The following is a 12,366-nucleotide window of genomic DNA, read 5'->3' on the forward strand; positions in this document are numbered from 1 at the left end:
CTGCCACTCCCACCCCCACTCACACTCTGTCTCTCCCTCTCTCAAAAATAAACATTAAAAAGATTTTTAAATTGCTTTCCTTCTTAAAAAAAGTTTTTATTCTGCGTTTACCTAATGCTTCTTTTCCTCTGTTTTTTTAAGTGCTATTTTTTAAAATCGCAGTTGTCATACAGGCCATATATAACACACAAACCCATTTTCTGATCTCTCTGCTCATTGTATATTTACTGAGTACCAACCTATGGGAGTCACAGTCCCAGGTGCTGGGGACACAGGAGTGAATGAAATAAAGGTCCCTGCTGGACGCCTTCTTTCACTTTCTCCTTAACCAATTCCACTTCCAAAGAGGAACCACTGTTGGTGTGTGTTTTCTTCCTTTCTTTCTTTCTTTCTTTTTAAAAAATATTTTAAATTTATTTTTGAAGGAGAGAGAGACACAGCGTGAGCAGGGGAGGGGCAGAGAGAAAGGGAGACACAGAGTCCAAAGCAGGCCTCAGGCTCTGAGCTGTCAGCACAGAGCCTGATGCGGGGCTCGAACTCACAAACCGTGAGATCATGACCTGAGCCGAAGTGGGATGCTTAACCACTGAGCCGCCCAGGGGCCCCGGTGGGTGGTCTTTCAACGTGTGAGCATGCACACATATATACACACGGGTCATTTTGGTTTTTGGTTGTTTTTGTTTAAATGGCTCTTTTTTGCCTCCAAGAACGATCCCATCTTTTTTTCGCACATGCCTAGTATGTGGCAGAGGTATGCCAAAACTTCTGTCACCAATCTCCCCATCCAATCTCCCCATCGACAAACGTTTAGGCATCTTTGATTCTTCCCTACAACAAAAAAATGCTACAATGGTCATGGCCTCCTCATCCAGATATTGCTTTGCCTTCTTGTGTAGTTCTGTAGCAATTCTGGGAGTCAAGTTTCTTGGTTGAAGGGAGTGTAGATGTTAAGTCTGTTGAGTAATTTCTCGCCCCTGAACCCATCCTAGTGCCGGGAAAATCCATAATACTTCTGTGAGCAGGTGCACTCAACATTTGATTTCCTGTAAAGCATGGATGTCTTGGAGAGCGAGGGAATCACCGGGGTGTCGAGAATATCAGTGCTAACTGAAGTGGGGGCCAAATACAAGTTCACCGGATCACGCCTGGTTTAGGTCCCCACTTTGCACATTTAATCTCCTGAAGGACACCAAGAACTCAAGGCAGAGGGAAGCCCCTGCCTGAGTTTACACACCCTTTGCCCCACCTGTTTGACTTGGAAACACGCATACCTGTTGCGGAACGCTTAGGGTCTTTTCACCGATGATTCCGGTTCTGGAGGGCGGGGCAGGGAGTTCGTAGACTTGGGCGGTGGTGGGTGGGGGCCCCTCCACCCAGCTCTTCATGTGCTCATAGACGGGGCCTGGAGTCGGGGGCTTGAGCAGGGTGGGCGCCTGGTAGGTCTCCTTGGAGCTGGTGAGGGCTTCCCCGGGGCCTCTCAGGGAGGGGGGGCAGGGCCTGTCTGCGGGGACCTCAGGGAGCAGTTGGAGGCGGTTGGCAGGGGCCAGACCTTGCCGCCCGTGGAGCAGACACTTCCACCAGCCCTCGCTTTCTGGCACGTTTTGTTCTAGAATGGTCAAGATGTCTCCTCTGCAGAAAGCCAGCTCGTAGAAAGAGTCTGGGTGGTTGTCATAGAGTGCTCTGGCCAGGAGGGTCTGGGGGCGGGAGGAGAAAGAATTCATCGTCATTTCTGTGGCCGAAAACCATTCTACCCACACCGCTGGCTGAGAGACACTAGAGCGCATTCGTGGGTTTCCACCACCCCACAGGCTCTCGGCCCTGCTCTCTGCCTGATTTAGTCCCGCCTCCCCTTTGGGGGTCCGGTGAAAGGTCATATCCTCGGGGAAGTCTAACTTGTGGAGTGTCCCAAACGTACTCTCACCACACTGTTTTAATTCAGGTTTTTGTTGTTTTTTTTAATATATGAAATTTATGGTCAAATTGGTTTCCATACAACACCCAGTGCTCATCCCAACAGGTGCCCTTCTCAATGCCCATCACCCATCCTCCCCTCCCTCCCACCCCCCATCAACCCTCAGTTTGTTCTCAGTTTTTAAGAGTCTCTTATGCTTTGACTGTCTCCCACTCTAACCTCTTTTTCCCCCCCTCCCCTCCCCCATGGGTTTCTGTTAAGTTTCTCAGGATCCACATAAGAGTGAAAACATATGGTATCTGTCTTCCTCTGTATGGCTTATTTCCCTTAGCATAACATTCTCCATTCCATCCACATTGCTGCAAAAGGCCAGATTTCATTCTTTCTCGTTGCCACGTAGTATTCCATTGTGTATATAAACCACAACTTCTTTATCCATTCATCAGTTGATGGCCATTTAGGCTCTTTCCATAATTTGGCTATTGTTGAGAGTGCTGCTATAAACATTGGGGTACAAGTGCCCCTATGCGTCAGCACTCCTGTATCCCTTGGGTAAATTCCTAGCAGTGCTATTGCTGGGCCATAGGGTAGATCTAGTTTTAATTTTTTGAGGAACGTCCACACTGTTTTCCAGAGCGGCTGCACCAGTTTGCATCCCCACCAACAGCCACTGTTTTAATTCGTGATGGCCATGACCTGTGTGCGTGAGTGCGGCCAACACATAGTTGACTGGAAATCCTGACCCTGCCACTCCTTAGCTGTGTGCCTTGGAGCAAATTGGCTACTCTCTCTGGGCCTCAGTTTCCTGGTCTGTAAAATGGGACTAATGTTAATATCTCCCGGGGTAGGGGTAAGAATTCAATGGGTTGTTATGCACGCAAAGCTCACTGAACAGTGCCTGGCAGTCAGTAGGCACTCTGTAGAGGTTGGCGGTTACTGTCCTAGCGATAACAGCGCCCTCTGTCTGGTCCTTATTATCTTTCTCCTGGATTGGGCTGGAAGTTTTGTGACTACCGGGACCATAGCTCACCTATTTGCTGCTCTGTCCCCAGCATCGAACACGCACTCAGGTGCATAGGAGATGCTCGGTAAATGTTCACTAATTGGTGAGTGAGGAAGCAGAGACACAACGGTTAAGGACCGGTCTATCTGTGGTCATGTAGCCAGGATCAAAACCCAGTCTCCCTCATTCTCAGAACTCATGCTCTTTCTGTTCGCCCCCTGACCCTCGAAGGAAAATCACCTCGTAGCAATGGCAGCAATGGGTAAGCAAACCTCCTTCTTATTTGAACTTTCTGCCGAATTAAATGAAGGCGACTTGTTTCTGTGGGGCTTAATGGAGTCACCTGTTGCCATATTAGTGCACACTTGACACAGAGAAATTGGGAAATACAGAGAAGAAAAAAAGAAATCTGTGAAAATTACCCATAATCCCGCCACTCAGAGGTAACTTTTCATACCATTTTAAGTATTTATCCTTCCAGGTGCTTTTTTCTTTCTTCAATTAAATTTAGTTAATTATACTTTTGATGCTTATTAGCTCCTAGTACATGCAATTTACAAATAAAACAAAGCAAAAATGACCAACGATCCCATTATGCTTGTGAAGAAGTGTGGCCTTTTTTTTTTTTTTTTTTTTGCATAAAGTTTTTTCTGTTACAAAAATGGAATTGGATGTCCAACTGCTAAAAAGCATCACCTTAAACACACAGTCAGGTCAGTATGGATTTAGAGAAACACTGTGACATGTGTATGTATCTGAGAAGCAGTAACTAGAATGCAGACAAATAGGCACTGAGAAGTCCCACGTGAAACCTCCTGCAGTTGAGATCCTAGGGGATTATGAACAATTTTTGTGCATGGAACTTTCTTCTTACTGCAAAGAAATAAAAATTCATTACAGAGGGGGTATAAAATAGTGATAAGCGAATAGAAGGGAACGGAAATGGCTGCCACAGATAACCACTGTCACTTCTTTGGTTCATGACCTGACATCTTGTGCACATTTGTTCATATATATGCACCTAGAGTCAGTCGTATTTCCTTTAATTAATTAATTTAGAAAGCACGTGACAGAGGGGCAGAGAGAGAAGGGGGGAGAGGGAGAGAGAGAGAGAGAGAGAGAGAGAATCTCAGGTAGGCTCCATATCCAGCCTGGAGTCCAATGTGGGGGGCTTGATCCCACAATTGTGAGATCATAACCTGAGCCAGAATCAAGAGTCGGATGCTCAATTGACTGAGTTCTCCAGGCATCGCATGTCAGTTGAATTAAAAAAAAATTTTTAGGGGCGCCTGGGTGGCTCAGTTGGTTGAGGGTCCGACTTCGGCTCGGGTCATGATCTCACGGTCTGTGAGTTCGAGCCCCGTGTTGAGCCTCTCTCTCTGCCCCTCCCCTGCTCATGCTCTGTCTCTCTCTCTCTTTCTCTCTCTCTGTCAAAAATAAACATTAAAAAAATTTTTTTTTAAATTTTTTTAATGTTTATTTTTGACAGATAGAGATAGAACAGGGGTAGGTCAGAGAGAGAGGGAGACACAGAATCTGAAGCAGGCTCCAGGCTCTGAGCTGTCGGCACAGAGCCTGATGTGGGGCTCGAACCCACAAACTGTGAAATCATGACCTGAGCCAAAGTCGGATGCTTAGCCAACTGAGCCGCCCAGGCCCCCCAAGTCAGTTATATTTTTAAAACTTAATGGGATCGTATGCTACAATCTTTTTTCCCCACTAATAATAGATTATGAACATCTTTGTGTTAATAAATTGCTTTCTTCAGTATCTTTATATATATATATATTTAATGTTTATTTATATGAGAGAGAGAGAGAAAGAGGGCACAAGCAGGGGAGGGGGACCCAGAATCCGAAGCAGGCTCCAGGCTCCGAGCTGTCAGCACGGAGCCCGAGGCAGGGATCGAACCCACATACTGTGAGATCATGACCTGAGCTGAAGCTGGACGCTCAACTGACTGAGCCACCCAGGCGCCCCTGTTCAGTATCCTTCTAAATAGCAGTCCTGTTTTCCCTTGTAAGGACGAATCATGCCTTCCCCTCAGGTTCTGGGACATTTTAGCTAATTCCAGTTTTTAGCTATGACAACGCTAAGATGATCATCTTCGTAGCTAAATATCTGCAACCCTCCTTATTTATTTCCCCAGAGAAATTTCTAGGTGGGAAGTTGGCAGGGCGGTCATTGGGGCTCCTCCTTCCCTCACTGCCCTCAGGCATGGCTGACCCATTTATATTCCCCCCACCCCCCACCCCCGGGTGTGAGACTGCCCATTTCCTCACACCCCATGACCTGCGCATGAGCTCTTTGTTGGATGCTGCGTTTGTTTTAAAATCTTTGTCATGGAAACTTGAAATGTTTTTGTAACACATTCTTGGAAATGCCCAGACTACTGAAAACTGGAGAACTGGCTACAGCCTTCCTGCCCCTGTGAGTGGATAACTTGGGAAGGGGTCACCTCCCCGCTACACTCCACCATTAACTCGTTTCATTTAAAATTTATTTTTCAAAGATTTATTGTCTTTGAGAGAGAGAGGGAGAGAGAGAGAGAGCACAAGCAGGGAAGGGGTAGAAAGAGAGGGGGACAGAAGATCTGAAGCGGGTTCTACACTGACAGCAGAGAGCCCGACGAGGGGCTCGAACTCAGGAACTGTGAGATCATGACCTGCGCCGAGGCGGGACGCTCAACCAACTGAGCCTACCCAGGTGCTCCAACTTATTTTTTTTAATTAAAAAAATCTTGTAAATGTTTATTTATTTTTGAGAGAGAGACAGAGTGCGAGCGGGGGAGGGGCAGAGAGAGAGGGAGACACAGAATCGGAAGCAGGCTCCAGGCTCTGAGCCATCAGCCCAGAGCCTGACGCGGGGCTCGAACTCACAGACCGCGAGATCGTGCCCTGAGCCGAAGTCAGATGCTTAACAGACTGAGCCACCCAGGCGCCCCTCCAACTCATTTTTAAAAGAGGGAACACGGTTCCGCAGCGTTACGGGCATGTGTGTTGTGAAGGGCATCCCTGCCCGTGGGCGTCTCCTCTCCCATCCATGTGAACCGAAACGCTCACCTGAGAGGGATGGTGCAAATCCCATCGGTTGGAGGCGGAGTGAGTTTACGGGGTGACACTGAAAAGCAGAGAGCCCAGTTAGGGCTAATAAACACCGCTTGCCTTCTGGGGGTGAGACCCACGCAGTGTCCCCTTAGCCGGTCACTTATTCCTTCCCAAGCGCAGCCAGCCTTGGCTCAATGTTCACGAGGTACAGCACCGTTCCCCGTGCTTGAGTTCGGGGATACCAGTTTTGGTCATGGGATGGTCCGCTCTGTGAGCCTCCTGGGGCTCCCCTGTAGCCCCAACTCTGCCCAAACCCTCAGGGCCCTACGCAATTCCACTCTCGCCTACATTTCCAAGGCTCGGGGTATCAGTTCCTCATCGTCCCACACACTCCGCCCTTCGTGGGGCCTGAGTCCTTCACACAGGCTACACCCTCCACCCCAAATAGTCAGCAGCTTTGTGCCCAGTGAGACCCGCTCATCTTTCTAGACGCATCTTAGACGTCTCTTCCTCGCCGAAGGATTTCTTCACGCTCAGACTCTCCCAGACCCACCTGGTTCTCTCCATTTTTTTTTTCGCTCAATGCATTTCCAGGTCCGTACTGACGACCTTCACATGTAATTCATTAAGTCGGTGATCATCTATTTGGCGTCTGTGTCCGGGCACAGGCTCCAAGAGAGCGCCCCTCCCTGGCTCTCACTGCATCCCCGGCTTCTGGCCCATGGTAGGTGCTCATCGTCTGCTTGTTGAGTTAGTGGGTAGATAAGGACAAGTAGTGTAATGTGCCTGTGTTCAAGTCTTCGGGAGATAGAGAGACAGCACCAAGATGAGAGTCCCCGTTTCTGTCTAGAGTAGGGTCAAAAAGGATGCTCTCTGTGACTCTCTGCCCAGCCCCTCAGGCGGCTCTCGGTGAAAATGACCGCTGAGATGTCCAGAAAATGGGCTGCAGGACCTGGCTAATTGAGTGCAGATTAGCACACTCAATTCCTGTCCCGCCAATGTGTTCTAAGCACATTTCCAGTGAATGTGGGTGCTCAGCTCGGAGAAGCTGGCAGAGATGAAGCATTTAGAGGGAACACAGTTTTAGAGCCTCATAAAGAGGATGGATTAAAGGCCAGGACTGAGTGAAGCTCCGTGCTGCTTTGTAGATTTTTTCCCTAAAGAGGCGAATCATCTCTGTATGGTAAGAAGAGAACTTGAAAGTTGGCGGTGTAACACTTTGTCAGACTTTCACCGGATTTCGAAGGAGTCCTGCAATCCCTTCTTAGTATTCCTTTATTTTTTAAAAAGTGTTTGTTTTTGAAAGAGAGAGAGAGAGCGCGTGCCGGGGAGGGGCAAAGAGAGAGGGCGACAGAGGACCCGGAGCGGGCTCCGCAGGGACAGCAGAGAGCCTGACGCGGGGCTCGAACTCACGAACCGTGAGATCACGACCGGAGCCGAGATTGGACTCTCAACCGAGCCACCCAGGCACCCCTTGATATTCCTTTATTAAATTGCCTACAAATACCTAGATTCTCAAATGCTCTTTGACCTCGTTTTCACATTCTAGTGGTTCTCTCATTCATTAATCCGTTTAATGAAACCTTTGGCAGGAGTTCGTTTTATGTTTTCATGAGGGTCATGATTTTACCTTTCTGAAAATTATACTTCAACTGTCCACACTGGCAAGAAAAACAACAACAACAACAACCCAGTCTCTAACCCATCATCACAATCTCATGAAACCCGCTTGATGCGTCCGGAAAAGAGAAAGCTGGTCGTCTGAGATGTGCTCGCGTCTGTCTGGAAAGAAGATGGTGTGTATGTCCAGACGGAGCAGTTGCTGCGTTTGGGCAGCTGCTGCGGAGTGTCCCGACTGGCATCAGCGTGGCTGATGCACTTGCCTATTGTGAAAGGCAGTGGATTATCTTCCAGAGCACAGGGGGCTTGTATGATCACCCACCCACGGGCACCCACGGCGGTCCACGATGGACAGCCCCGATCTAATTCCGGAGACAAGGTTTACTTCACGCTTCCAGCCTGCTGTCTGCAAACGCGCGTACCTTACAAGATGTAACCTCCCAGCAAAGGAAAATCCTACGTGTGCTGCTGTCACAGGATGCCCTTCTGCACGAGATTTCGTTACAATTGGCAGGGATGTCTCTGGACACCTCATGCAATCCACTGATGTCTCAGAGTTTGAAGAACAAAGCGTATCAAAGTTTCTGTTCCAAAGGAAGAATTAAACACCAGAGAGGAACCTTGGGGGGTCTTTCTTCACCTGGAAAACAGTAGACTATATCGGGGCGCCTGGGAGGCTCAGTCGGTTAAGTGTCTGACTTTAGCTCAGATCACGACCTCAAGGTTCCCAAGTTCAAGCTCCGCATCGGGCTCTGTGCTGACGGTGGGGAGCTGGCTTTGGATCCTCCGCTCCCCTCTCTTTCTGCAACCCCACCCCCCCCGCTTGTGGGTTCTCTCTCTCTCTCTCTCAAAAATAAATGTTTTTTAAAAAGAAAACCGTGGACTATATTGAATGGGGCCTTAAATCTTAGAAGCCTCAGAGGTGGCTTTTCTTGTCCTCACTCTACAGAGGAGGCAACCGGGGCTCAGGGGGGTGAAATGACCTGTCTAAGGCCGCTTCGCCTCTCACTGCTGTCTTCACATCTATTATTGCACATTCCCCTTACAATCCATTCTCCAGACATTTATGCGCATAAATATTTACATACACCAATCAGATCATGTTGGTTTCTGGTTTAAAAACCTCCAATTGCTTAGACATACACTTGGAACAAAACCTACACTCTCTGCCTGATCGCCCCCCCAGCCCCCCTCTCCATCCATTAATTTTCCTTCGGCCACGTTGGTTTCTTACTTCTCCCAGATGCGCTAAGCTTACGTTGCCCTTGCTATGCCTCCTGCCCAGAACACTCTTCCGCCAGATGGTTGCACGACTGGCTCCTCCTTCAGGCCTCCGCTCAAAAGTCACCTCCTGCCGAGGCATCCCTGACCACCCATGGAAGGCTAGCCTCCCTCTCTGCACCCACGCACGACTGAGACGCTGATGTTGCAGACACTCTGAAGAAGGAATCCAGACAGGGCAAGCCGGACTTTGTTCGGGCAGGCTGGCAGTGGGGGGAGAGGAAGAAATAGCAACAAACACTTGTCCCACACCTGTGTTCCTGGTGCCGCGCCAAGCTCTTTACGGACAAGGCATGGAAACAACCGTCAGCTCAGCGAAGGCAACCTAACCACCAACGCGATCATCTCTGGGGCCACTCACAGGGTGTTTTTTAAATAGGGTGTGAATTTGGAAACGTTCGCGTAGATATTTAAGACACGAAGGAGGACATATGTTTATATTTTTGTTCCCTGTGGGCACGCTGGGAGTCGGATCCTGCGAGCCGTGGAAGAAACGGTGCTAACTAGTCTCCAAAAGGGGCATTTCCCTCAAATGCTCTTCTTCGTGCGGCAGCTGGAAGACGGACAAGGAAAATGAATGTGCACTTGGAAGAAAGAAACAAAAAGGCAGAGAATACGATTCCCTTTCTGGGAGACCTTCCCACAGCTGCCAGATGCAATGTGTTCATCTATGTTGAATCGGCAATGAGCTGGGAGAGTAGTTAGCTACAACTGGAGAAATCTGGGATGTTGTTCGTTCAGGCATTCGTGCATTTGTTCGCGAAGATTGTGTTAAGCATTTACTATACGCCCAGGGCTCTGCTGGAGACAGAGCAGAGCCTGATCTTACGCCAACGCATTTTGCAGCAGAGGAGATCAACTCCCAACAGATTTTCACAGAAATCAATACAGGGTTTCTACTTCTCTTAACGGCAATGATGGAAAATACAGGAAGTGGTGAGAAATATTATTGGGGTAGGGAGAAAGGGGGGCGTGCTCTGGGGGTGGGTAGGAGTTAGTCAGATCTCGACGGGGGGGACGATCATCGAGGCAGGGGAAGAGAAATGTGTGAGGGCTGGAGTGACGGAGTGTGTGTGTGTGTGTGTGTGTGTGTGGTGGGCCGGAGGAACTGAAAGATGAACCGGCTGGAGAGAAGTAAACAAGGGATGTGGGGCTTGATTCCCTATTGGCTGCTGCCTATATATCTGCTAGCTGGGTGCAAGGGATTGGCAGGGGGCTACGGGGAGGCCAAAGAGCCTCATGGAAGCCAGTCACCCAGTCCGGGTGGGAGATGGGGGGCAGGCTGGATTTAGGGTAGCTGTAGGGAGGAGGTAGTGAAGGATGGCAGGCGGTCTTTGAGGCGAGTCTTGAAAACAGGGCAGGATCACAAGTGCCGGAGAAGGGAGGAGGGACGCAGAATGGGCCGGGGAAAATAAGAAGCAGATGGAGACAGCTGGTGCTTGTACTTTCTGTCTTCTGCAGCGGCATAGAGAGGCAGCAGCAGCAGCAAGCAGTCTAAGCGGAACCGGTTGAGACGAGCCTACAGAGAGGCCACCTGCTGAAGCTTCATTTCTACGCTTCTTCACCGCTCATCACTCTCTGGACCAGGAAGGCGGACACAGCTTGAGACCCTGCAAGAGCCCGGCTTGCCTTTCTGCTCTGCTCTCCATTTTTATTTTCTTTAGTTCGCTTGGAAGAGCGAAGCGGCAGAAACTCGGAGCGCTAGGGCAGGACGGGGGACCCTGGGAGATGCTGTCTTCGGGTTTACCTCATTTCAGAGCGGCGTGTGCCTGAGACCGGGAGAGATCACATGACCTGCCTCAGGTCACCCAGCAGCCCGCGGTGGCAGAGGGGAGTCAAACTCAAGTGTGCCTGACTCCTGAGCCCGAATGGCCTCTCCAAATCCAAGTCAACCTCTTGCTCTGATTCGCTAAAGTCTACATGCATGTACTTTCAGAAGAAGCTGCTTGAAAGACATCCCTGGGCTGCAGCAGGCTCGCATGATCGCAGGAGTGGGTGTGAGGGAGGCAGGCCGAGTGCTGGAGACTGGCACGCTCACACGGATTTTAGAATATAACTTCTTGGGCCACATGACACGCTCTGGGGCTGAGTCCAGCCCGCTGCTGGGGTCTTAGAGGCCCCACACTGTTTTCCTTTGCGAAGCCAAAGTTAATGGGCAGGAGGCTAGAGCATTCTGACTCAGCGCAGGGCTCCTCTTAACAGGTGATCTGCCCTGAATCACCCCTGCCCCCCACCTTGCCCGGTTATGTTATAGCCAAGACTAATAGCCACCTGCTCGCAACATGAGACTCTGTCTCTCTGCCCTTTCCTGCTTGCCTCCTCCTCCCCACCCCCCTCACGAGGGTCAGATCAGCATCACAGCTAATACAAGCGCTATCCCCACCCTCTGGACTCCTGTATTCCTAAAATTAAAAAGTTCGCAGCCGGGGATACAAGAGACCCCGAGATGGCTTCTTTCAAAGTAGCCGGCATATCATCATTCCCTTGGGAACATAAATCGTACCACAAGGTCACCAGCTCACAGCAGGAAGCAATAAATGAGTGCCCCACACAACGATAGAGACGGTACATGAGGCAGGAACCCTGAGCAGCGAGTGACGGTTGGACCCCTGCTCTTACAATGTCATAGAACCTCATTGCTCGTAAGATGGGCACCTGTCTTCTACTAAAATCCTTCTTTGAAAAATGTCCACATTTAGCATTTTAGCTTCTGTCTCATAGGTTCTATGACTTGTTTCCAAGAATTCTTTAGGAGAAGGTGGCAGAATTGTTCCTACTTCCCCTCTGAGGATCCGGAGAGCATAGTAACACATAAACCACAATCTCTTTAAAAAAGCATACAGTGTATGTATTTCGAAGCTTTTGACATATGGAAAGTATGAATCCCTGAAGCTCGCAAGGGCTTTCCCTGGATGTGGGAGCTTTGACTTTCACATCAGTGAAAGTTTCTCTTGTATGTCTTTACAGCGCAGCTGAGCCCAGACTCGGACACTCAGACGTAGACCCAGAGCGGAGCAAAGTGCTTTGATCCTTGTTAGAGACCACCCTCTCTCCTTGATTGAATCGGAAGTGTTTCACACTATGTAACTACACAGACAGGCTTGGAGAGATCAAAGCAGAGAGAACCGGGGCTGTGGGTTGGTTTGTGCCTGTTTATTTTCCATCATTTTTAAAAGCACTTATGTTAAAAAAAAAAAAAAAAGTTTCCAAGAGCGTAAGCAAAATCCCCTTACCACCTCCATTTTCCCACCCACACCCTCCGAAAAGGGAAGAAGGACAGAGGAAGAAGGACAATCCTGAGGAAGAAACAAAGTATCTTCATGCTACTCCTGTGAGAGGTGTTGATGGGCGACAGCATTCTGTGAGGTAACCTCTGGAAAGAGGAGAGAGGGTAGACAGGCTCGTAAGAAGTTACAGCAGAGATGGTCTGGAAAGGATTCCCAGTTTGCAAACCCTACACAACAATGCAGCCTTCTTCTTACACATGGCGTGTCAGCTAATGG

The 12,366-nt window shown here is 49.3% G+C and overlaps 1 protein-coding gene across 1 annotated transcript in view; it reads right to left on the reverse strand.

Moving 5' to 3' along the window:
- CASS4 (Cas scaffold protein family member 4) overlaps positions 1-12,366 on the reverse strand; it is a 38,381-nt gene that overhangs the window by 12,754 nt on the left and 13,261 nt on the right. The window contains exon 2 of the mRNA XM_043553629.1: positions 1,272-1,694. Within this exon, the coding sequence (XP_043409564.1) occupies positions 1,272-1,694 (423 nt within the window). The remainder of the gene's footprint in view (positions 1-1,271; positions 1,695-12,366) is intronic.

This window comes from Prionailurus bengalensis, chromosome A3, assembly GCF_016509475.1.
Source record: "Prionailurus bengalensis isolate Pbe53 chromosome A3, Fcat_Pben_1.1_paternal_pri, whole genome shotgun sequence".
Taxonomy (NCBI): domain Eukaryota; kingdom Metazoa; phylum Chordata; class Mammalia; order Carnivora; family Felidae; genus Prionailurus; species Prionailurus bengalensis.